At 44.4% G+C, this 26,762-nt stretch overlaps 1 protein-coding gene across 1 annotated transcript in view; it reads left to right on the forward strand.

Moving 5' to 3' along the window:
* Window positions 1–26,762, forward strand: part of PAH (phenylalanine hydroxylase) — a 63,683-nt gene that overhangs the window by 28,762 nt on the left and 8,159 nt on the right. The window contains exons 4-9 of the mRNA XM_045553092.1: window positions 1,767–1,855; window positions 12,083–12,150; window positions 17,065–17,261; window positions 19,466–19,601; window positions 20,644–20,713; window positions 24,350–24,406. Coding sequence (XP_045409048.1) covers window positions 1,767–1,855; window positions 12,083–12,150; window positions 17,065–17,261; window positions 19,466–19,601; window positions 20,644–20,713; window positions 24,350–24,406 — 617 coding nt within the window. The remainder of the gene's footprint in view (window positions 1–1,766; window positions 1,856–12,082; window positions 12,151–17,064; window positions 17,262–19,465; window positions 19,602–20,643; window positions 20,714–24,349; window positions 24,407–26,762) is intronic.

Genomic DNA, 26,762 nt, shown 5'->3' on the forward strand with positions numbered 1-26,762 from the left:
AGATGAGAGACCATGGCGTCAGATAGACCTCAGTTGGAATCCTGGCTCCACTGTTCACTAGCAGTGTGTGTATCTGGGTTTGCTGCTTAACCTCTCTGTACCTGTTTCCTCGTCTACAACATGGAGATACCAATGGTACCCATCTTATAGGTAAAGACTTCAAACAGCACTCGGAGTTAATTTTTATTATTAACATGGGCAGTAGAGAGCTGAAGCACCTCAGCTCTATGGAAACGGGGCTCTAAATCGACCTTTATGAACACTGTGGGGATAAACACTCCTTGTCTGGGTGGAACACGGCTGCTTCCCGTCCTAAGGCTCCGATCTAGAGCATGGATGGCATTTCCCCGGCTTGGCCACTAGATGGCACACATGCTCTTCCCCCCCTACCTGAGCGGCCGGGCGTCAGAAATAGCGCCGAGTGGGAAAGCAGCCCTCTTGGTGCCAGACACCCAGCTGCGCCCTTCGCCCACTTTCTCGCTTGCTGCTCGCAGCCGTCCTCAGATTAGAGGAGCCGCGCCCCACAGAATTGTAAGCACAGCGCCTGGCATATGTTAAGGCTTCGAAACACGTTTGTTATGCTTCCTATTGTTGTTATTATCCCAGCTTTACAGAGGAGGGACTGAGGCAGAGAGGGTGGGTAGGAACATGGAGCCTGGATTCTAAGCCAGACCTGACGCTGACTGCAGGTTCAGCACAGAAGTGCCCCGCCACACGCATCTACTTTTGCCCTCTGGATTCCTTCTGGCTCTACCACTTTCTTACTCCCAGTGTGATCTTAAACCAGTTATTAGGCTTTCAGAGCCTCAATTTTTTATTTGTACAATAAAGGTTATACTACCTTCCTTATTTTGGACATACTTGAGAGGCAGACCAGAGTAGACATTCTGTGGATGGTGGTGACTGTTAATGCTACCTGTTAACATAACCAGAGGGAGTTCATTAGTTCCCTCCTTCCCCCGCCCCCTTCCTTCCTTCCTTCCTCTCCTCTGTGTGCCTGGAACTACAAAGTACTCGCAGTTTCTGCCCTCATGGAACTTAACAGTCCAAAATTTCCTAGTCTCTGTCCATTTCTGGGACAATTCCACCTCCAGTGTGTCTTTTTCTCCTGTAAGCCACAGGGATCTGGTGCCACCGTGGGGTCCTTATCTCAGCAGGACCCAGTCATTATAGACCACAGAGCTCACATCCCACCTCCCTCCCCTACTGTGGTGCTTCCAGAGCAAGTCCACAAGTTCTTTAGATAGTGAAGACATCTTCAAATGCCAAACTATCTGATTCTGTTCATTCAGCTTCCACAGTGGCTCTCTAACTGGCTTTGGGATCAAAAGATTGTGCCGGTGTGCCTGAGCCTTTGGGAGGGAGACACGTGGTAAGAAGATGGGGTCTCATGGGCTGTATGTTGTTTGCAGTAGAACAGCTCTGGTTTTATCTAATTTATAGGTTGGACCTATATGTAATATTCTGCACCCGAAGAAAACCACTGAAGACAACTACCATGATGGGTGGGAAGGAGAAGAGTTTTGAGATAATAGAGAGAAAATCTCCAAGAAAGAGATTTGTTTGGGAACGTGTTTTAAAATTAGTGTCCAAGGGAAAAAAGAATTTAATTTTTGCATCATGGTAATTTGGGGGTTATCTGGAACCCCACTCGCCATCGCTGCTGACTTGACTCATTTGAGCTGGTCCCGTGCTGCCGACCTCAGCGAGGCCCTGGGCCATGGCCCGCCAGGCTGACTCAGGACTCTGCCCTTTCTGTGTTGCAGTGCCCTGGTTCCCAAGAACCATCCAAGAGCTGGACAGATTTGCCAACCAGATTCTCAGCTATGGAGCGGAACTGGATGCAGACCACCCGGTGAGTCCGTAGCCCTCAGGATGAGATTCTCTCAGTTCCTTCCCCCCTCTTCCCTTCCTCTCCCCTCCCCTCCCTGCCCCTTCTTCTCCCACATCCTCTGCTTGGAGCAATGTGTTTGTTTACTTGTTCGACAAACGAGTTCCTACTTATGCCAGGGTGGAGGAAGTAAAGATTAACATGACACTATTGTCATCATCATTATCATGATCATTATTATTGTTGGAGCAAATATGAATCGCTGTCCAGAAATGACTGTCTCTATACATACACAGACACACGGAGATGTAAATGGCCTTTGTTTCTGCCTTTGTACATCTATAGAGGTTTAAATGAAGCGCATGGTAAACAGTGACCCATGCTGACAACTCTGCCAGCTGCAGGGGTGGTGGGGAGTGGCAGCACTGGAACTGGATCTCAAAAACTGAGTAGGAGATTTTGGTCCAATAAGGAAAGGGGTGGCCTTAGGGCTGAGAGGATGGTACATGTGAAGACTCAGAGTCCTGAAAGCATCGGAATGTTGGGGGCATGCTGGTTGGTGCGTTGGGTATGAGGATGAAAGATGAAGCTGGTCAGTGTTTGGGGACAGGTTTTAAAAAGTCTGATATGCCAGAAAGAGGATCATGGACAAGTCCTTGTGTTTTAATGGTTTCTGAGTAGAGGGCCAGGGTGGGACAGGGGGTCCTGGGAGGGCACAGCCCAGTTCCAGCAGCCCCCATGGGTGGGAGGAACCACCATCTTGTGGGCTGCCCTTTACTCTCTGCCAGGCAAATGACTCCTTCGTCTTTAAACAGCTTGGAAGCTGTTTCCATCACAGGGGTTTAGTGTGGCTCAGAAGGAACGTCTCTGCTTCCTCAGGAGCCTGGTCTCTTCCCACGAATGTGTTGGTCTTTACCGTTGACAAGGAACTTGCCCTTCACAAAGGCACTTTTCAGGAAACAAAGCAGATGTTTCCATCTTAGAGACCAGACAGATGTGGGGAGGCCCAGTGCAGGTGAATTACTTTCCTAAGGTCCGTGCTAAACTCTGGTCCTGTGTGTTCACCGTGCCCAAAGACAGAGGCCCAGTTGGGGCAGAAATCCAGGTCCCTCTCCCGAGGCAGAGGGAACACTGCTGCAGGGGCAGGCTGGCCTCTTGAAATAGGAACAACTGATGCCTGTTCTAGTTCAAATAGTAAAACCCCTTATAGTGGACTTGAACATACGGAAAAGCGTGAGGAGGAAAATAGAGGTCAACCAGAATTTCAGATATTTCTATTTTTCTCTCTCATTCTGTTATGCATTTTTTAATAATGAGAAAGTATATATAAACAGAAATAAAGGTGAATTTTTTCCTGTCTCCCAGACTTCAAAACAGAAAAAAAAATCACCTATTATCACACTATCCTAATATAATCAATATTAATATTTGGATGTGCTTCCTCCTCCTCCTCTTCCTCCTCCTTCTCTCTCTCTCTCTCTCTCTCTCTCTCTCTCTCTCTTTATGTGTGCATGTAACTATCTTTCTATGTATTTTTAATTCAGGGCCCTAAGTTACTAACCAGCCCTCCATAGCAAGGATGTAGGAGGTTTCCAGTCTTTCACTATTAGCATAACCCTGCAGTGAACATTCTTGTATTTTTATGTGAACTTCTGAAGGTTTCTTTGAATATTAGTTGTGAAATGAAATTAACTATCGTTTAACTAAGGATAGAAATTATATTTAAGTCTCCTAATACACAGTTTGCTTAAATATTCTCCCTCCCCAAAACCAAGGTGGAGTTGGAGGCGTGGTCTCCAGTTCCATCTCCTGTGGAGCCAGCGGTGGCAACGGTCGCTCCAGGCCAGGCTCCCTACGTGCCTTTGACAGGTCTCTGTCTGGGGTGTCTTAGCTGTCTCTGCCTGTCCACAAAGCATCTACACAGATCTTGCTTCTCAGAAAAGCTGTCATTTGCCTCTGACCCCGTCCCTGGGGTCTGCCCATCAGGACATTTTCTTCTCTTACCAACCCCCAGTCTCCCAGCCCTGACCCCACATTCCTGCCGTTGGCCCCACTCCCTGTTCATCTGGGGCAGTGGAAGAAGCCAGTCCGAAGAGACAGACATTTCCCTCCCTTTATCATTATGTCCCCTCCAAGGCAGACCAGGCTGGCCTTGAAACTCTCTGGAATTCACCGCTCTTTACAAGCCTAGCCCACAGCTTTGGCTCCATGGCCTCTCAATGTCATGTATTTTATCATAAAAATACAACTTATCAGGTACACAGTCCCCTGAAGAGGAGGCGCCAGGCTCTCGCTGTTCCTTTGGTTTTTCATCAGATCCCAGGGACGTGGGCCAAGAACACCACAAACCCTCCAGGGTGCTTCCCAGTGGCCCCCGGCCCCACACGCCTGGCCTCAGCGGGTGAGCTGCAAACAGACACCGGTCCTAGGGGTGGCGTTGGGGGGTGGGGTGTTCTTCTTGAAAGGACCCTCTGTTCCCTCCGTGCCATCATATGCAGCATGATCTCTTCTTCCCCTGACCCCTGCCCTTGGCAGTATGCACTGATGTTTGACCCAGTATCTCACATCAGGGCCTCCAAACGGCCACTTTGAAAAATGAGGTAAAGGGATGATTGTTCCCAAAACGCAGGGCAAAGAGCATGTGCCTTTCAGCTTCAGCTGAGTGGGAAAATGAAATGGGTGCGCTGGGCTCCCCTCCGTCCATCCTGCCTCCTTTCCTCCGTTTCCGTTCTCCCTCCTTCCCTCTTTCCTTTCTTCCTCTCTTCCTTCCACAAACATTTATTAAGCTGATGATATTAATAGCTAACATTTCTTGAACATGGGCTGTGTGCCAGGCATGATGCTAAATACCTGGCATGCATTTTTTAATTTACATGTCAGCACCACCCTGCGAGGGTTGTATGTGCCATTTTCTGATGAGAAATCTCAAATGGGGAAGGCCGTGTGGCCTCACGTGTACTTGAACTATGTGCCAGGCCATGTGAAGGAAAGGGAGTTGAAACGATAAATAAGACATGATCCTTCCCTTACAGGAGCCTATAGTTGTGCAGCAGAGGGAAAAGGGTGTTGATTCTTCTCAAAGCCATGCCAGGGGGAACTGGGATAGCAGCTGTGAACTTGGCCGGCAGAAGCCAAGTGGTCCTGTATGATTTCCATGTCCAAAATTGACTCCCTTTCTCTGACCATTTTCCAGCTTCTGTCCATGTTGTTCCCTTTACCTGAGATGCTTTTCCTTATCATCCCACCTGTTCTTTCCCCACTGGTGAACCTCTGCTCATCTTTTGAGGTCTCATTCATATATCTCTCCTCCCTAAAGCCTCCTTCCTATTTCTTTCCCAGGGGTAAGCTTTTCATACTGTTACTGTGGAAAGAACTGCGTGCATGTCTCAGAGATGGTAACTATCACGTTGTGTTCTACACTTCGTGCACAGAGCATCAGATCACAATAAATTTCCTTCTTTATGACCTGTAACCTCATAAGAAGCACAAGGTATATATATGCAAGTGAAAGGGCCATATTCATGTTTCCCAGAATGTAGTCTATGAAAAAATCCGATGTTCAAAGAAAGAAACACTGTATTCTATAACCCCATTTTTAAAGCAGATACAATTCCCATTATCTCATTAGGGCTTTGGAAAGTCCTGCAAAAAATGAAACCTATTCAACCTAATATTTCCTCAAACTATTTACCCATGGAACCCCGTTGTAATGGAACACTTAGTAACATTATCATGAATGGTAGAGTTCCATGGAACACAAATTGGGTAATAGTTAGTTGAATCATAACTCAAGAAGGTACATAATTAAATGCCAGGTTTCATGAGTCAGATAGCATGTGCTATCAGTTCTAAGTTCACTGTGGACTGGATGGTTGGGGGGACTTCTGGAAGGAAGAAGTCTGAGTTGAACCCTCTGGCAACCAGGGTAGGCTAACTGCTTGTCAAGCAACCTCCATGGCCTAACCCAATAAAAGTTTACTTCCAGTGTGGGCTAGTAGGGAAACTGCCCCACATGGTCTTTCAGAAATCAAGGCTCCTTCCACTAATGGCTGCACCCTCCTCCAATTCCTTGGAGTCCTCTCCATTCTGCCTGTGAGTGGGAGAAGAAAGACTGAAAATTGCTCCTGGGAGGCTTTTGTGGGCCATGTCTAGAGATGAGTCAAATCCCTCCACTCAAATTCCATAGAGTGGAGCTCAGCCACATGGCCACTACTAACTGCAAAGAAGATGGGGAAAGCAGTTTAGCAATGACCTCTGAAAAAAAGGAGGGAGGACAGACCTTGGGGGCACTAGCAGTCTCTGCCACACACACCCTAACCCCATGCTCCACTTTCTAGTTTACTGGACACCTGCACTTGAGTCTAGGCTGAAGACCTTCACTCCAGAGGGCTTCCTGATGGAGAAAATTTCAGCCAAGACAACTGTCCTTCTGTGTATATTTCTACTTCTTGATCCAAGTTTCTCAAACTGAGTCTTAATCTTCCAAGATGTGAGCATTGAGTTTCCCTACTCTCCAGAAAACTCCTCAAGAACAGAGCTATATTTTCCAATACTTTTCTCCTTTCTTCGTCTTGTTGCCCACCCAACCTTCTCCATCTGGGGGCTCTGTCAGAGATTATTCTAAGGATCAGCCAGGTATATCATCAAAGACTGGTTGCACTCTGACTAGGTTGCACTGTGACTAATTTGCTCTATCGAAGCATAATTTTCAAAAGGCTAAAAACATAACTGTTATACGAGTATATAGTAAACACCTGTCAAAGATTCATTTGACTCATTAATGAGGGAACCAGAAAAATGATAAAGATACAAAAGACCAAAGTATAAATGGTCTTTGAAAAATAGAATGCTGGAATATGATCAGTAAGATGGATGCACAAATGATTACTGTCCCATAAAGCAATAAAGCCATGAATTATACTTTCTAGTAGATAGAAATCATTTGCAATTTGATCATAAAATAAATATTTTGCAACTTATCAATCTTTGAAGTGGTTGGACCTTAATAAGTGTTAAATATATGTCCCCGCAGAGCATACAGTGAGCTTATTAGACAATGATCTAATATGACATTGAAAAGGCACACAGTAATTTTTTCTTGCCTTTTTCCTAGGTTTTGCATAATTTTTCTTAACAGCTCCTACTCAGGGCTATGCTGAGTATGCTATGCACTGAAAAGCCAGTTCCTAAGTTTAATCATGTTTAACAAGCGTGATGACTGACTTAAAGGAGAAACATACAGATTGCTGAGGGAGTGTGTTATAGAGGGAAACCAATAAGCTTTGGGAAAATCTAGGAAGGCCTCTAAAGGTGCAATTTAAACAAAAACAGAAAGAATAGGTAGTAGCTTACTGGTCTACAAGGGTGGGGAAGAGGATTCCAATCACAGGGAAGAGCATGTGTGGAGGCCCTGATACGGGAAAGAGCATGGAATGTTTAAAGAATTACAATGAAACCAGTGCAACTGGAGCACCCTGTGTGGTTCAGCATAGGCTGGGCACACAGGAAGGGCGGGTCACATAAAGCCTTGTGGACTGCCTTAAGGGTCTTGAGCTTTACTCCAAAAGTAAGGAGAAACCACTGAAGGTTTTTGAGGAGGTGGTGAGCCCCCCAGATTTGCATTTTCTAAGTCTTCTTGAGCTGAAATGGAGGGACAGTAGGCCCCCTGAAGTCCAGGCAAGAAATAATGGTGGTCTGAATGAGGTGTAGCAGAGAGAATGAAGTTGAAGGATGGATTTGCAATGTTTGGAAGGTAGACTGGGCAGAAATTAACAACTAGATGTGAAGGAAGAAAGGAGGGGAGAAGTAAAACAGTGACTCCCAGCTTACTGGCTTGGGCAATAAGGTACCCAAATCCTTCCAGAATCCTTCTTGGCCAGCCATGGCATGAGCAAGGGGAAGAGGTACAATCAGTACTCTCCTAAGGTCTACAGCATGGGAATGGCAGATATGTAATAAATACCAGTTTGAACCTTTTGTCTCCTATGTGCCATCCTTCCCCCAGTTGGCATGAGACTGTATGAAATGCAAAAGGCCTCTTGTTATTGGCCTGGATGAAATGTAAATAGTGAAGTAAGAATTCTGCAGGCATTGTTTAAAAAGCCCAGGAGTGGGCGATGGAGATCAATGACCCATTCCAGAGTATATCCTCAGCTTTTAGATTTCCCACCATTTTGCACTAATGCATCATTCTTTGAGTGCCTACTTTGTGCTCAGAATTTTACTTGATGCCCTGCCTATGCCACCTAATTTAATCCACACAACACTGTGAAGTGGGTATGATTAACAGTCTTAATGAGAACACTAAGGCTCTGAAAGGCAAACTGACCAATCCCAGGCCATGCTCCTAGTTAATGAATAAGTTAATATTCCAACCCAGTCTGTCTGACTTTAAAACCCACATTTAACCTCAGCTGTGATATCAAGAAATGATGAAATAACAAAAGAAAAAAGAAAAAAAATTAAATGATGAAATAAATGTCTCAGTCTAGAACTTGTCCATATACAGTCATGTGTTACTTAACAATGGGGATATAGTCTAAGAAATGTGTCAGTAGGTGATTTCATCATTGTATGAACACCACAGAGTGTATTTACACAAACCTAGGAGGTATATACCTAGGCTATATGGTCTAGAGTATTGCTCCTAGGCTACAAACCTGTAGAGCATGTTACTGTATTGAATACTGTAGGCAGTTGTAACACAATGGTATTTGTGTATCTAAACATAGAAAAGGTACAGTAAAAATATGGTATTACTATATAATCTATGGGACCACCATCTTATATGTGTCTTTTGTCTAAGGAAATGTTGTTGTGTGATGCACGACTGTAGTTACCCTCTCCTCAAACCCCGCCACAAGAAATCACACTCCTCAACATACCCAAATAATAAAACTTCTGAGATTAAGAAAAGGGGTTGCCTATAGGCTTCAGGTGATGTTACAACTTTGCATCCTATAGAATTCTCTCCACTTTCTCCCATCCTCTGCTCCTCTCTGCCCCCTCTCCCCACCAGTCCTTCACCAACAATATGTTTTCCTGTCAAAACATACTTGGTTGCATGCAGTGCAACCAAAATTGCTGCTATTAGTTTAATTGAGACAGGGTGATTATAAATAAATTACATGCAGTGCTACCCAAATTGCTGCTATTAGTCTAAATTGAGACAGGGTGATCAGTCATCACCAAGTGTAGCTTAATTCAGAATGCACTCCACGTGGGTGACCACAGAGGACCTGTGGTCATCTGGCAGCCCAAGGGATGCAAGGCCAAATCCCCAGGAGGCTGGGCTTCGAGGCCACAGATCTCTCTGACCACCAGTAACTGACAGAGCAGAAGTCCCTGCAATCTGATTGGTGGGGGTCCCTTGCAGGCAGATAATGAATGTCTTAGAAGCCTAGGGCTGGAAAGGACCATGGTTAGATACCTTCCCACATGGAAAATCTGCACAGTAAATTGTATATGTGTATATTCACGTGTCTCAGTGTACTTACTTATCTTCTGCCACTTCCCCAAAATGATTTGAGATGGATTTTTAATATTATTTTGCTTTTTTTTTCTAATTATGAAAGAAACTCATGCTTACAGTAGAAAACTCCAAAAGCATAAATAGTATAGAGGGATAAAACAGTTACTGTTATCTGTTTTTCCCACTTCCTAGAGGTAGCAGCTATTAGAGTTTGGTGTATTTCTTCCATCATTCCATTCATATATTTATATATTCCCTCTGACATAGTTGATGCCTACTGGATATACAATTTTATATTAAGCTGTTAATTTTCATAAGTGGAAAAGATTTTAAGCCACCTAGACAAGGCACATTAAAGTTAAACAATAAAGCTGAAAAGGGGTGAGAAATGGTCGTGAACATCCCATTCCCAGAGGCAGCATGATGAAGTGGAAATCTGGTTAATGGAATTCTTTTGGCTCCCTGGTTTCCTGCTTCAACCCTCAAATCTCACCTTGCCAGCCTGGGTGTGACTATACAATCCTAATGGAGGTGCTGGTTCTGCACCTAAAGGCCCCTGGGCAAATAGCCCTATGAGCTTCATTTTGTCATTTCTGGGTCAAAATAGAGAAGTAGATGGTCTCCATGGTGACTTACAGGTTCAAAAGTCTACATTTTATACTTAGAGGCTGAAGAAAGCCATTTACTAGTGACTATTGAATAAGACTCACAGGTGAGGATGACTGTAACAATCAAACCTTAATGTTTGACTTAATACTAAAGTTTTATTTTGAATCATAAGTATGGAAATGTGGATAAATAAGTATTCTTCATTTAGTCCAGTAGACAGGTTTCTAAAAGGGTATCTTAGTGCTGCTTGGAAATCAATTCGTCATGCCCAATTTTCTTACCATATCTCAAACCAACTTATCTTCACCCAGTGAAATTGAGGGCCAACAGTAGCTTTAAGTTCTCAGATTCCTAAACTTTCTTACCTATAATTAATTATTCAAGACCATTCAGTGCTCTAAGGAAAACAATAGAGTTGGCATGGAATCTTCTCTAAACTGAAGAATCACTTAATTTATCTATAAGTTAGCTTTGGAATACAGAAAGTGTAATAATTTTACTTCACTTTTCCAATGTGAAACATTTGGATTTTTCTATTCTTCAAAATATATTCTAGGAAGCAAACTAAAAAACTTTTTTCCTCCTTCTCTTTCTTTCTTCTTTCTTTCAACACGTGTTTGTGGTTCCTTCTGTGTACCAGACTCTATGCTACAGAGTCACAGATGAAATTATATTACATACATTGACCTGTTTCTTTGCAATTACTGGTAGATCCTGTTTAAAAATCAAAAACCAGGTCAGGCGAGCTCACGCCAGTAATCCTAGCACTCTGGAAGGCCGAGACAGGAGATTGCTTGGGGTTAGGCGTTCGAAACCAGCAACAGTGAGACCCCTTCTCTACCAGAAATAGAAAAGATTAGTCAGGTACGATGGCATGTACCTGTAGTCTCAGCTACTCGGGAGGCTGAGGCAGGAGGATCTCTTGAGCCCAGGAGTTTAAGGTTGCAATGAGCTATAATGATGCCATTGCACTCTAGCCCAGGCAACAGACAGACTCTAATATAAATAAATAAATAAATAATAGAAAACCAAAAAGCAACAACTCAACCAATTAAGCAAACAAAACAAAAAGCATTATCTAAAAATCAGGGAATATTTCTCTTTTTAAAAGACTCCTTTAAATATTGCTCTCCATAATACAAGCCTTTGTCTGGGATTCAGTAAGTGGAGGGTTGGTAGAGCAGAGAAACTGCAAGCTGCGGTGGTGGGTGGCATGGCTTATTGGGAAAGGCTTGGAGGAAACAGAGCAGAGTTCTACTCTGATGACACCAGGCGTTTGTCTTGCAATCAACTTTTTTGGAAAATGCTCTTTTAATCAATTGGGATCACTTCTGAATCAGGGAGGTGCTCCCACCCCCACCCCAAACACTCAAAGACACACTTAGCCTCTTTTTGCCTGGAAATGTGATGCTTACAAATCCTTGGGAAAAGGCTGTCTGCAAGTCGGCCACAGAGGAGAAACATTATCATCCTTTTTAGATCCCAAGAACAATTTCTCACTTAGTTGAGCCCCCACTGTGGTATAAAGGTCGACAATTACTGGTGTGTGGTCCAAAGAGCAGGGAACTGGGTGACCCAAGTCCTGGCCTCGTCTTCACTATGATTGCAGTGCTCTGACTCACTGTTTCTTCTGGGCAGGATGGGCTGATCACACTGCTGTCCCTTACACGTTTGTTATGAGAGTTATAAATAAATTAAGTTCGTAGTGTACATAGATGGGCACACAGTAGGCACTCAATAAATGGAAATTTTAAAAATTGCAATAGCAGTAAGCATATACCTGTCTGTCTACCAAAAACTTAGGAGGCAGTGCTAGACACACACCATTCATTGGTCAGGAATTAAATGGATATGTATATCTTCATCACAGACGTTCATCTTACAACTTTGCCTAATTTAGCAAGTTTACAAGTTAGATGTGCTGTAGATGAGATTTCTTTAAGACTGGGGTGTACCTGTGTGTCATTTGCACATTGGAAGCCCACAGCAGGGAGGCTCATGCTGACTTGAAGGTGACACTTCAGTTCATGATGTGAGCCATGCATTGTCTCATGCACTGAGAAAGGAGACATGAACTGTCACAGCTCGAGGGTCCCCATGCAAGGCATTCATAAAGGTGCCAGTCCTTTCCCTCCGAAGTCTTGAGGAATCAGCTGTCTCTTTTCTTTTAGGGTTTTACAGATCCTGTGTACCGAGGAAGACGGAAGCAGTTTGCTGATATTGCTTACAACTACCGCCAGTAAGTCTGCTGTGTTTGTTGGGGGGAAGAGAGAAGAGCACACCCCTAGCCTGCCTCTCCCTTGCCTTCAACCAGTCGAGGTTGGAAAATACAGACGTGGAGAGTCCTGCGTTCTCTGCGTGTGTGTGTGTGTGTGTGTGTGTGTGTGTGTGTGTGTGTGTGTGTGTGTGTAAACCCCGCCCCCACCCCCCTTTGATAACATGTGTTTTAAAAAATTGCTGTTAGACAAAACAAAATTACCCACTGTGCTGGGGCCCGGCTCTCTCCCCAGCTTTGTTGTCTAATTATGCAGTGGTGTCTGAAGTAATTATAAAAGGCCTCAGTCCTGAATAAAGCAGCCTCTGGTCTTCTCCACGTTAAACAGGGAAGAAGGAAAAAGAGAATCATTTACATTCAAGAAGGAACTGGCTGCTTTGCAGAAATAATGAATCATTTGAGATTTCAGGCCAGCCAAGCTTCAGCGTTTTACTTTTATCTGGTCTGACCCAGCTGTGAAGGGCAATTTTAGGATGGGTTTGGTTTTTTTCTTTCTGGGATTCTATGCTCCTCCCCTACCCTATTTTAGCCAAAAGAAAATGCAAATATCAAATACATTGTTTGGAACGAGAATAGTTGCGCTGTTTGGAGTACTCAGGAACTACAGAAATGCTACCATGGGAAACTTAGTGTTCTGCGGACAGCGCCACTCCTGAGTTACAGAAATGAGAAAGACAAGCACAAGAAGAAACTTCAGAGTTGTTCAGAACACTGCTTTAGCAGCTCTGATAGAATCTCAGGGAAACCGAGGTGATGAGCCTCTGGTATACTGAATACCAAGTTACCTTCAACATGAAGACCTCCGCAGAAATTGAGACAATTTTCTTCTCTGAATGACTCCTGGTATTGGAAGGATCCAGAACTGTGCCGCCCTTGGACAGATCTAGGTCCATCTGGGCCTTGGCTTGGGTCAAGCAGGGATCACTGAAAATGGTGACCCCTGTGCCCACCTGTGCCCCAGCATGGACAGGTGGACACCATCCCATCAGGTACAGGCAAGAGACCTTCTTCAGATAGTTGATAATAACAGATCATATTTATTATGTCCTTGCTGTGTGCCTGGGGCTTTGCTAGATGCTTTGTGTGCATTATTTTGTTTAGTCTTGATAACATCTCCTCTTTTTTAAAACTAAAGCTTAAAAAGGTTAAGGAACTTGCCAAGGTCCTATACCTCCAAAGTTATTGTCAGCCACATCCCTGAGTGTTTGGGGACTCTGAGGCTGGAGACTGCACTTCTCCATACATCAAGGAGGAGATGCTTGGGGGGCACATTCCCTCACTTCTGGGCTGTTGATATTCCAGGGTATAAATGATCCTCCTCACCCTCCTTTCCATAAAAATGTTAAACCTAATGAAGAATGGAATTGGTGGAATGCCTCACAATCCTGGATGGGAATCAGTTAACTTGGTTATGAAAACCATCCATAGATGGCTGGGCTTTCAGAAAGACATCAAAGATCTTCTAGTCAATTTCCCACCTTTGATAGACCAGTCCCAGATGGTTAAGTGATGTGCCCAGGGTCACCTCACTAGTTAAGGGCTGAACTTGTCCTCAAACTCAAAGCCTATGTCAGACCTCATTTTATCTCATCTCTTGCAAGCTTTCGATGCTGTTTACCACCCTTCCTTTGAAATTGCCTCTCCCCTTGGCATCTGGTACAGTTGGTCCTCATGATTCACAGATCCTGTATTTGTGAACTTGCCTACTTGCTCAAGTGTGTTTGTGACCCCCAAATCAATACTCGCTGTCTACTTTCACTGTCATTCCAGGACCTGCAAAGCACAGGGAAAATTTGATTCTACTGAGGCTCACATCTCTAGCTGAGGTCAAACAAGGCAGCACTCTGCCTTCCTGTTTCCACTCTCGCACTATAAACGTATAACCTTTACGTGGCCTATTTAGTGTCACGTTTTCACATTCTTTTGTGTGTATGTGTCTGTGTGTGTTTTTATGGTGATTTTGCTTTTTAAAACTTGTCCAAGGCCTCACTCAGCTAGGAAGTTGCAGAGTTAGAATTCAGGCTCTCTCGCCTTTTCCCAGGAAAGCAGGGGCTCTCGGGCACTAACATATCTGGGTCAGGATGAGCTGCCCAGGAAGTACACAAGAGGCATCGGGCTGTCACTGCCCCAGACTTCAGGGAGTGGTGCTGAGCAGACTGCAGGAAAGTGCAGTTAGAACCTCAAACAGGTATGTGCAGGCTGAAAAGATGACTCCAAAGTGAAGCAGGGAGGCCTCAGCTCCTCCGATCTTTACTCAGGTGTCATCTTCTCAGCCAGGCGCTCACCACACCCTATGTAAAACTGAAACCCTCCCTGATACTTCCTATACCTTTGCCCTCCACCCTGCTCTTTTTTTCCCTCCATAGCACTTACTACCACCTAACAGAATCACATCAGCTTTCTGTCTGCCCCCACTAGAAATGTCAGCTCCATGAGGGCAGGAGTTGTTGACTGTTTTATTCACTGCTGTACAGAGCACAGTGGGTGCTCAGTAAATGCTTGTTAAATGAATGAATGAATCCAAGAGAAGATATGAGAATGAAGAGTCAATGTGGTGCATTGGAAGGAGAGCCGGGAATTGTGTCCAGAACCATCTAAAACGCAGCTGCAGCAGGTTTTGATTATATTACGGGGGTGGGGATGAGGCTTTTACGTTTTATATCTAGGAATAGATGAAATGGATCATAGAAGTTTGTATCTTTCAGCTGCAAGTCAGTTCAAACAAAAAGGGGGACTTCATGGCTCCTATAAATGAAGAATTTAAGGAGATGGGTTAGGCACAGGCAGCTCCAGGGCTCCCCACCTCTGGCTCTAGTATCTTCTGCTTTGGCCTTGCCCTCAGGCACTGGCCTCATCTCTTGGAGAGGAACCCTGGCACCTCTAGGCTGACACCTCAACTCAGTTAGAGGTTCTGTCTCTTTCCAAGAATGTTAGCCAAAGTCCTGCCGTTGAGTCTCACTGGCTCTGATTAGGTGATGGGCCCATCTCTCAGGCAGCCACTGTGGCCAGAGAACTGAGACACTCCAGTTGGCATAGTCTGGTCACATGCTCCCCTCTGAAGGTAGGGGTTTCTTCTCACCTGAACCTCACAGACTGAGAGAGGAGAAAGGTGCTTTCCTGGAAGAAGAGGGAACAGATGTTGGGTCCCTAGAACAGCAAATGTCAACCAGGGGGAATCTTGGTCCAGAATGTTACCATCTCTTGAAATTTTCTGCAGAAAGAGCAGCTGCCTTTCTCTTTTAAATGAGAATCAGTAATGATGATAATGATCAATTATCCAGTGATTATTATTTGTCAGTTCCAATGGGAGGTACTTTATACATAGTATTTCCCTGAACTTCATCCACACCCTACAAATAGTTATTTATTATTAGCCCATGTAACAGCTGCACAGACTGAGGCTCAGAGAGGTTTACTAAGTTGCCTGAGATCACTCAGCTAGTGAGTGGCAGGACCAAGCATTGAGCCGTCTCTCTCTGTTCTTCTCTTCCCTCAGTGCTTAGCCCTGAAATAGTGCTGCCTTCTTAGGCAAGGACTTGATATGTTTTTCACTGTCATCCCTTCTGCCTACCACAAGGCCCTCTGAGCTTGCCCTGCTTTCAGTTCTTAAGGAAAAAACCTGTCTTTTCTCCCTGATCCCTGCCACCTTTCCGTAGAAAATAACAAAGAGTTTGCTTTAGTGTCCTTGGATGGGCTACAACTCTGAAAGGACAGGAGAGACCTAGTTTGGAGCCTGATGATGATCTATAATTCTGAGGTAAACAGTTTCACTTTGTCCCAGACTCTGTGTCCCCTGTTAGGGAAACAGACCTCCAGCCCAGGGAATAGTCACTGGCCTTTGAAGTCAGACTTTGTTTGGTTTTCATTTGTTTTTGCCATTCAGAGCACAGCTCGTTCTTAAGTAGTTTACAAAATGACTTTTCAAACTAATGGCTATTAAAATATAGTTTGCATCACAGTCACCTGGGGAATTTATTAGAATCCAGGTACCTGGGCCTTCCCTTCTGCCAAAGATTCAGGATCTATGAGGCAGGGTTTGTACTTTAACAAGCTCAGTATGAGTTAGCTCCATGCAGGTAAGGTATAAGGCATCATAGTATCATATAGTCTAGTGTGGATTTGTTTATTTATTTATTGATCCCCTCTTTGTTCCAATAGTTATTTATTACCTTTGATCTAGAATGTATTTATTTTTAATTGACAAATAAAAATTATATGTATTTATGGTGTACAACATGATATTTTGATATATGTATACATTGTGGAATCGTAGCAGGTATTTAAATACCTTTATAACTTCCCAGGAGCAGAAATATCAAATCCAATAAGTACATGCCCACTAAACAAAGGACTCTGAAACTCATGGCCCACGTGTGAAATCCAGTTTAGCCCACAGGTATAATTGCTTTAGTTGAAATAATACAAAACGTTATGTTGCTTCCACTGAACTTAGATGTCTTTGTTTAGAAAGAGAATGCGTTCTTCTCTAATTGTCTCAGCCCTCACTCTCCTTGCCTTACACCTGGTACTATATGCCTTTGTGTTACCTGCCTGGCCCCTGAAGGTAAGTGAATTTCCACACGAGGTAAACAACTGGAGAGTTAGAAGAACAGAAAACCAAGTGATTTCCCAGAGTAAGAGCAAATCCTCAATGCAGTTGTAAGGCTTGTAGCATCGCTTAACCAAATCACTCTTTCCAAAACAGTGTTTCCTGTATCAAGAAGTGAAGTTGTCCTCTGTCAAATAACTTCTGAAATCCACTATAGTCAGTGGCTGCAGCTCACAGACTCTGGATCCCCACTCTGTCTGTAATCTTACCTGTGTCCTCTGCTCCTCCCCTGCCCTGCTGGGGACACATATTTTGTGCTTGTATTCTAGTGGGCAGCCCATCCCTCGAGTGGAATACACGGAGGAAGAAAAGAAAACATGGGGTACAGTGTTCAGGACTCTGAAGTCTTTGTACAAAACCCACGCTTGCTACGAGCACAATCACATTTTTCCACTTCTGGAAAAGTACTGTGGCTTCCACGAAGATAACATTCCCCAGCTGGAAGATGTTTCTCAATTCCTGCAATGTAAGTGCACATCAGGGGCAAGGGCCCAGCAGGAAGTAGGGGAGGGCTAGGGCAGAGGAAAGGGAAGAGGAAAAACCATACACAGAAGTGAGTAGGGGCATGTGTGCTTGTGGATGTGTGGAGGTTGATTCTCCCAGAAAGAACTGAATTTCGCTGTGCTATGCCTTCCTTCTAACCTCCACTGCTAGTTTACTTTCATCCAAGCAAAGACATCAGGTGTGGATTTGGCTGTATACATATGAAAAGTATTTTCTTTCACACTTCAAGCCCCGGGTTCCCAGTGAGGGTTCTCCGGGCAGCTCCTGCTGTGTTATGAGTTGACTGCAGTGTGCGTCTAAGAAATGAGTTATTTGTGGGGGCAGTACCAAGAGCCCTGAGCTCTGAGTCTGTGCGTGTGGTATGAATCCTGTCTTTGATCCCCTCTAGCTGGATGAACTTGCCTCAGTTTTGTCATCTGTCAAATGGAGACTGTGTCAACTCTAGCTTTTCTCATAGGGAAATTGTGGGAATGAAATAAGATGTCGCACATGAAAGCACCCAGCATAGTGCTGCATACACAGTAGGTGCTCTGTGAATTTGGACCGAATTGGAGTCTGAGTAACTTGGGAGGCTCATGCATTGTCTGGGTGGTGGGCCTCTGCACAGCATGTCCAGGGGTGATTAATGTTTTCTTTTTTGCCAGGAAGGTGTTAATTCTGCAAAAACAAAACAATCAACTGACATTTATTGAACACCTACTATGTGTCAGATAGAATGAGAAAAAGTAGGGAGACAGACCGCAGGTTACAGAAATAAAGAATTTTCTATGCACAGAGCCGTGCAGAGATGGACAATGCCAGGGCAGTTAGCCAGAGAAACTACGTAGCAGGGAGAGAGGTTGTAGCTGGGATATATTGGGTTATATCGGGGGTGGGCTAGATGACCTTTTGGGTCCTTTTCATTTAGAGAGTCTTTGTTTCTCAGTTAAAGAAACATGTGAGAATCCAAGCACAGTGTGTTTCAGCCCAAAGACACACAGAACATGAAGGGAAACCCAAGGGATCCTAAAGATATTCTTTAGCTGATTACCCCTGTTGCCATGGCCAATAATGAGAATAATAAAATAGTAATACTGCAAGTTAGAAAGTCATGTAATAGTAACTAAGAGAACAGGCTCTAAAGCCACACTGCCTATGGTTGTGACCTTGAACCAGAACTTTAACCTCTCTGCATCTCAGCTTCTCCATCTGTAAAGTGGACATAATTAGAACATTTACCTCATAGGGTTAATGTGAGGATCAGTAGTATACATAAAGTGCTTAGAACAGTGTCTGACATATGGCAAGTAATATATAGTGTTAACTATTATTATTCTTCTCCTTCCAAGTTTGGAAAAAATTAAGAGACAGATATAGGAACCACAGAGATGGTGATCAAAATGTCAGCTTAAAAAAAAAAAAAAACCTATGTAGAGACTGTGGTGTAGATGTGTAGCCAAATGGACTTCCAATATTCTTCTCCTTGACTAGGTAAACTTACCTGCCAATTTACGGAGCACAGTCCATTGTATAGCCAAGAGCAGAATCTGAGCAGCTTAGGAGGTACATGTATTTTCTGGGTGGTGGGCCCCCAGGAGCAGACCAGAATATGCTCCTCTGTGGGCAATCAGGAGAGAAAGAGCAGTACAGAAAGGGTTACATTGAGAATATTCATTTCCTCTTCCCAAATGCTCCAACCAGACAAGTCACTGCTCCTTATGGGGTGGACTGTTTGAGGTGCAGTAAGAAGCAAGAAGGGTTCCTTTCATACTCTTCCCTTCTGGAAAATGGAGTGAAAATCCCTTCCTACTCTGGAAACAAGAGAAGTAAGGAATAAGTGTTCCACCCTAACAAACAGTAATGAAAGCTAAATTTATTGGGTGTTTCCAATATGCTGGGCTCTGTGCTAAGCACTTTATAGTTATTAGCTCTTTCTCTTTTGATTAGTGAAATATCCAAAAGAAGTATCTATCCATATTTTGCAGATAAGAAAACTAAGGCTCAGAAATGTGAATTTACTTGATCTAAATCACACAACTAGAAAGTAATGGGGCAGAGATTTGAAGCCAAGTCTACTTGGCATGTTCCTGGGCAGTTGCATGTACTTTCTTCCCTGCCTGAAGGTCTTCAGGCCTCTCTGGCTGTGCTGTCGTGGGCCTTGAGTTTTCTTTTTCTCTTGCTTCCCAGCTTGCACTGGTTTCCGCCTCCGACCTGTGGCTGGCCTGCTTTCCTCTCGGGATTTCTTGGGTGGCCTGGCCTTCCGAGTCTTCCACTGCACACAGTACATCAGACATGGATCCAAGCCCATGTACACACCCGAACCGTGAGTACTGTCCTCTAGCTACCAGTTGCCAGGTACAGTGAGTGTCACCTCTTCTTGCTCCAGGAATGAGGTTTGGGTTCGTTGCTGGCTGGTCCACAGGACTAGTTGTGTGGATTGTTTGATGGCAGAAAGATAATCATCAACTCTGAATGTTTTCTCCGTCCAAATCCACCAGACTGATTGGAAATTTGGGCATCCTGTGATCCAAGGATTCAGAACTCCCCTGGCAGTGGAAATGAGAGGACCTCCTCAAGTTTCAAAGTCAGAGATGTGAAATTGCAAATGGGAACAGGAACAAGTCTCAGCCAAACTCTCTCAACACCTCCTCAATACATATCTAGATGATTCTAATCTTTCCTTGTCTACATTGTGTCTTGGCTAGAGATAGGGAATGGCCAGCCACTGTGCTTCTTATTTGGTGTTTAGCCATATCCTTAGTCAGATAAAACTTACACAATTTAAACAAAAAAATCAGTAGGACATCCCCAAACTATTTTTCTATGTCTACAAAATTCACTGCTACAAATCAGGAAAGACCTGTTCCAAATGGATGCGGCACCTAAAGTGTTAAATAAATGTAGCTTTTCTCCCTGAGTACTGCCCCTCTCCAGACTCAGAGAAGAGCAGCATTATTTTTTTTTTTTTTTGGTTCCCAGTGTGAATAACTGAGTATATTGTACCTGCCCAGGGAAGTTATTACCAAGGAGAAGACTTGGGATGAGAAGTATCCAAGACCCACAGCTCACTTAGGTGTATGAGAGGATGCCCACAGGAATATTGGCTCTTCTGCCCTGCACCCCACTGGGCATACTCTTAAGACCACTGGCTAATGTGTCCTGTCCCTTATTTTTCTTTCCCCTTCATACTTTTCTCTTGTACCTTGCCTCATCTGACCCAAACTCTGCATATTACTCAATCCTGGGAAACAGGTCATAAGTCCATGAGTTACTTCCTGTCTTCCTGCCCAATTCTCATGCAGAAAGACTGAGTCTGGCTTGGCTTAATCTTCCTTCCCCCAATCTCTGTACTTTCTGTCTTTCAGTGACATCTGCCATGAACTGTTGGGACACGTGCCCTTGTTTTCAGATCGCAGCTTTGCCCAGTTTTCCCAGGTAAGGAATGGATCTCTTTAGCCTTCTAGTTATACGGCTAGGACCCAGATTGCTCAAATGAGTTGAGCCCATGGAGGGGCCCTTGCACCCTCTGCAAGAACGGAAACCAGACCATTCTATGACCCCTCCTGAGATGAGTGTGTTGTTCTGTGAAGCTAGCTAAATACCCATTCCAGGGACCACAGCATGGGTTTGGTTAATTACACACCCTCTGACTTTTATGTGTGTTATTGAATTTGCCGATTTCACTTGTCCTATCAGATGTAGTTATAAAAGAGCTCTTTTATCCATAAAAATCTCCCTGATCCCCATGTAGTGGTTATCTCACCTGCTTCCAAGTTCTCCTACTACTTCCCCTCAACCTTTTAAAGGCTTTTGCAACTTTCTGCCTTGTCAGTTAGTCATTTGTGTATATGCTTGAATTAAAGAAGATGATATTTGCCAAGAATCAATAGCCTGATTTATAGTTGAAAAAAAAAAATGAAGAGCCAAATGACATGTCACCATCATCAAAGCAGCAGCGTAGACTTTGATTCATCTTTCACAGTGGTGAACAAGCTCAAAACAATGGTTTTGGATGACTGAGAGACTTCTACTAATGCCAGGCACTGAAAGGCAGCCTAAAGCCATGGCTGGGGCGTTGGGCTCGTGGGAAGGTTGCATGAAGGCTCCGATGCACCCATTGCCCCCAACACTGCCAGTGACCAGCTGTGGGACCCAAAACTCATTGCCAGCCACACTGTGCCTCAGTTTCCACAGATGTGGATTAGTAAAAAGCCCTCCCTGCCAGTCCTTTTCCTCACAAGGAAGAATGAGGATCAAATGGAATGATCCATGAGCAAATACAAGGCCAAGTATGAATTTCAAAGCAATGTGATTGTATGTGAATTTTATAAGCATCTTCCCTTTTCTGGAAGAAATAAACATTTCCACTGGTGAATGAAGAGGGTACTACTTAATATTTGAAACAAACAAGCGAAAGACTGAAGCCATTGTTTGCTAAGTAAGGGAAAATTGTCATTGCAAGATGCAACCTATCTAAATAAAGAGAACTGTTACTTTCACATGAAGTTTTGGGAATTACGGGGTTCAAAGATTGTTGGACTTTTAGAAGTGAGAGTGTTTAGGGATTAGCTGAACTTTAACTGTGGAAGCATCTTCATTGACATTCAGAGCTGTGATTACTGCTGTCAAGATGTCACTGACTGCCTGGGAAAATTTTAAAACCAGGAATTGTTACTATGGCCACAAAACAATCAGGATTTTCCTTGGAGAATAGGAATGTTTTATTCTTACTGCCACAAGCTATTCTGCCCAGTCAGAGGCTAAGAGGAGATTCTCCTCAAGGCATTTTCATTTTGGGGGAACTGAATAGAGGAATGGACAATTACTCATGTCAACAGACAGGAGCTCCTGGGCCATCAGTGTCATCTGGTCCCAGCTTTGATCTGGACAGTCCCAAGAGAGGGATTCATTTTGAAAGTCCCTGAGAACATTCCTTTTTGATCCAAAAGCAAGACTTGCTTCCTACTACAGTGCAGGATTGGGTGGGGTTGGAGCATAGGGAAATATGGGGGCCCTTGTTTTAGGCAAGCTCTGGCTCACAAAGAACAATGACTAAGAGAACAGAGCACCATCTTGATCTTGGATTTATCAGTGGCTTCTGCTGGACTCAAGACTGTAGCATGTCTGGGCAGATGAATGAAGTGGAGATGGGAGAGGGGCAGGCGAGTAGAGTCAAGCTAAGAATTTCTCTGAATTTTGTTCACTTTGAATCAGACAGTGTTAATCTGAGCCAGGGTCTGGGAGGGATACAGAGATGCAGATGCCATGCTTCAAAGGGGGCCCAATCATTAGTCCTCCTCTCTGTCTACACCCATTTCTTTGGTGCTCTCACCCAATCTTATGGCTTTAAAAACCATCTCTACTCTGTTGATGCACTGAAGCCCAGTCTTCAGTCTCAAAATTCAGACTTCCATAGCCAACGGCCTACTCAACAACCCCCCTTGCATGTCTATTAATTGTCTCTATCATCCTGTCCAAAACGGAATTCTGGATCTTCCTGCTCAAACCTCCACCCACAGCCTTTCCTTATCAGTTCATGGCAACTCCATCCTTCCAGTTCCTTTCTCTCTTACCCCACAACAAATTTTTCAGAAAATTCTGTGTTCTACCTTCAAAATATATGGTGGAATCTGACCATTTCAGTCAAGTTTACTGCTACCAACCTGGTCTCAGCCACTATTGTGTCTTACCCTGGTGACGGCAGTAGCCTCCTCACTGACAACCTGCCTTTGTCCTGAAGCCTTAAAGTCTACTAGTGTCTGGCTCTACCCTCCACCCCTACAGTCTCTTCCCCACAGCAGCCAGAGTGGGTCTTTGCTAACACGAGTCAGACCATGCCACCTCTCTGCTCACAATCCTCCCATGGCTCCCTGTTTCACTGAAAGGAAAAGCCCAAGCCCTAAAATGCCTAAAATTATTCTACATGATCTGGCTCCAGATCCCTCCTTGCTATCACCTGCCACGGCTGCCTCACTAACTTTGCTTCAGCCACACTGGTCCTGCCCTCTTCCTTGAAGCAACCAGCATTTCCCTTCCTTGGGGAGCTTTTGCACTGGCTGTATGCTTGGCCTGCAATGTGCTTCCTTCAGATGTCAACAGAACCAACAACCCCACTTCTGCCAAGTCTTTGCTCAAATATCACCTTCTTGGTGATGCCTACCCTGGAATCCTGTTTAAAATCGCAGCATCCCCCAGGTCCCCTGGAACTCATGATCTGCCTTGTCCCTTTCTCCTTTTGTTTCTTCTTTCTGAAAAACTTGTCACCTTGTAACATACTTATGTACATATGTATTATTTTCTGTATCTACTAAAAACCACAAGATCAAGTATCTTTATCAATTATGTTCACTGCTTGGCACATAGATGGCACTCAATAAATATGTCTGGAATGAATGAACACACATAGTAGGGAAGACACACACACACACCTCTCTCTCTCTCTCTCTCTCTCTCTCCCTCTCACACACACACACACACACACACACACACACACACACACATGGCAGGCAGGAAAAAATACTATATAAAGACAAAGAGACCACTAGAAGAATCCTGCAATTGGAGCTCTGGTGAGAAGTGATCCATGGCATGTCAGACTCTCTTGCTATGCATATGCCTGGATGGATGTCAACCACGTATCTGCAGTTCTCCTGTGGTGTTCTCAGGGTACATGATTAAGACTCATCCAATACTCCTGGAATATTCCACTTGTGCAGTGGGAGAATAATCACTGAGCTAGAGTCAAGAAATAAAGCATTAGACACTAACCAACTATGTGACCATGAGTGGTCACCTCCCTTCTCTGTGCCTCAGTTTCCTCCTTTATAAAATGAACACACAGAACCAAGTGATGGTGAAAGGTTTTCTCTGCTCTGGAGATCTGTGCTTCTACAATGTGTGGCCAGGAAAGACTTGAGAGAATATTCAGAGTCTATCTGGGCCCTTCTGAAGGCCTCTGGCCACCATCACCTTCCTGTGGTCAAGTACCAGGCTGGTACTGAGGGTTAAGGTTGAAGGTAGGCAGACATGAGCTGTGGCTGTGACAATGACTCTGTTTCTCCCCAATTATAGGAAATTGGCCTTGCCTCTCTGGGTGCGCCTGATGAGTACATTGAGAAACTCGCCACAGTAAGTCCCTTCTGTCCCCCGGTTAACGGTAGGGGTGCTATGGGCTATGGCTCTCAGATCTTTGAGGCTTTGCTCCTTCCCTGGAAGCCAGGCCGTTTGGAAAATAAATCAGAATATTATTGGTTACATTTGCACAAATAAAACTTCACAATTTTGATTTCTCCTTAATGATTTTATTTTGAAATCAGCTGCATATAGATGTTTACACATAATTTTAAACAGAGTGTCTTGAAAACACCAAAAGGCTGTATTAATAGCCCTTGAAAGCCCTTGGGCACAAAGTGTGTTATGAAGTAGTCTGGATTCACGGCTTTGAAGAGGGCATATTCACATCTCTTCCTTTGCACTGGAGCGTGGCATACACTAGGATCTTTCCTCTCTCAGGCAGAAATGGGGACGGGCTTCCCCTTCCTGCCGAATGCTTCCCTCTCCTGAGCGTATCTGATGACACTTATCCACTGAAGCTGGGGAAGCAGCAACTCTGCATAGCAGGCGACCTCCTTCCTTCACACTCCTTCCCAACCTTAGCACATCCCTCCCCAATCACTAAGCCACACTTCTTATAATGTACCCAGCCTGGAAGTTGAAAAATAAAAATGTATAATGTAATTAGGGACCACAGATGCATGTAAATCTATCATTAAACTGTATCAGCGTAGAAGTTTATGAATCCAGTCCATCAGAAGGGCTAAAAACTCCAAGAAGGTTTTTTGTCACTCACCAGCTGCAAATAGACTCTGGGCAAGTGGTTTTCGTTTCCTGATCTCTAAAAATGGATACAATAGTTTATATCCTGTCCATTTCAAAAGTGTATCATGAGGGTCTAAAGAGGAAAACTTGTGTGACCACAAGTTTTAAAATGACAGATGCTGCAGAAATGCAAGAAGCAGCTTTCAAAGACGCTGTAAAGCTTGATAGAATTTCTCACTTGCACAGAGAAAATAAACGTGGAACTCAGAGCATCATGTTACCTGCCATAACAGTAATAAAGGACTGATCACCAACCTAACTTCTCCCATATTATTGATACATTGGGCTGATAAGAGTCCTGGAGTCTTGCTCTGCCCTAAATTTGCTGTGTGACTATACGATGTTGACTTTCTACCCTGGGCTGAATTCTCTTCATCTCTAAGTGAGGATGTCAAACCGACTGGATTCTGACAGTCTCCCAGGTAAAACATTCTCTAGTCCAATAAACAGACTTAACTGGCCCTAATTCTCCAAAACTGTGACTGTCTCCAGCAGCTATCTGAGCCCTGGGTTCCTCTTGGCCCCAGAACCTCACGACTCTTTTCCAAAGTGGGTGTGTAAGGCATGTTGGACTGGGAGCTGCTGAGAGAAAAGGACTTGGTTATTTGGGAAAATAAGTGCAATGCTTGATTTCAGAAATTCCCCAAGTGTTAGCGTGGGTGACAGCATGTCCCCCTCATTGATTCGATCACTACCCAATCCCCTACCTCCCACTGTTGTGCCTGATGCAATTGCCTGATAAGTCCTACCAACAGAACAGCATCTTAGGAACATCTCACGCTAGTTGATGCTACAGAGAAAAATAAAAGACAAAAGGGGTGGGATAGTTCCTGTCATAGGGAAAGCAACTTGTTGGGGGCATTTTTCTGGGGTTTCTCAGCACCCTTTATGCTTCCATCACACTGCACTTTGCTAGCTCTTGATTCAACAGGTGACTGGACAGACTGAGATGCAGGGTCCAGGGAAGTGATCACAGGTCACCACTGATCCAGGGAACAAACGTGCACAGGATCCCCCCTGGGCAATTCTGTTCGTAGTCCTGGGGTATCTGCTGCCTTCCCCTTCCCTGGAGTGTGTGTGTGTGTGTGTGTGTGGAGAGAGGGAGAGAGAAGGAATGAGAGAGAGAACCAGAAAGATCGGTGGGATGGCTCAAAGTTCGAACGCCCCAGAACCAGGGAAGCCAATGGTGTAACTCTTGGTCTGAGGCCAAAGGCCTGAGAACCCAGCAGTAAGGGCAGCCTGGTGCAAGTCCTGGGGTCTGAAGGCCAGGGAGCCTGGAGTTCTGATGTCCAAGGGCAGGAGAAGAAGGGTGTCCTACTCTGAGAGAGAGAGAGAGAGAGAGAGAGAGAGAGAGAGAGAGAATTTGGCTTTCCTCTGCCTTTTTGTTCCATCCAGACCCTCAGCCAATTGGACAGTGCCCACCCACACGGAGGGCAGAACCTCCCCACTCAGTTCACCAACTCACAAGCCAATCTCCTCCAGAAACGCCCCCACAGACACATCCAGAAACGATGCTTTACCAGCTATCTAGGTATTCCTTATCTAGTCAAGTTGACATATAAAATTAACCATCACAGGTGTGCTCTCAGCTTAACTTTCTATTCCA

Source organism: Lemur catta, chromosome 6, assembly GCF_020740605.2.
Source record: "Lemur catta isolate mLemCat1 chromosome 6, mLemCat1.pri, whole genome shotgun sequence".
NCBI classification, from domain to species: domain Eukaryota; kingdom Metazoa; phylum Chordata; class Mammalia; order Primates; family Lemuridae; genus Lemur; species Lemur catta.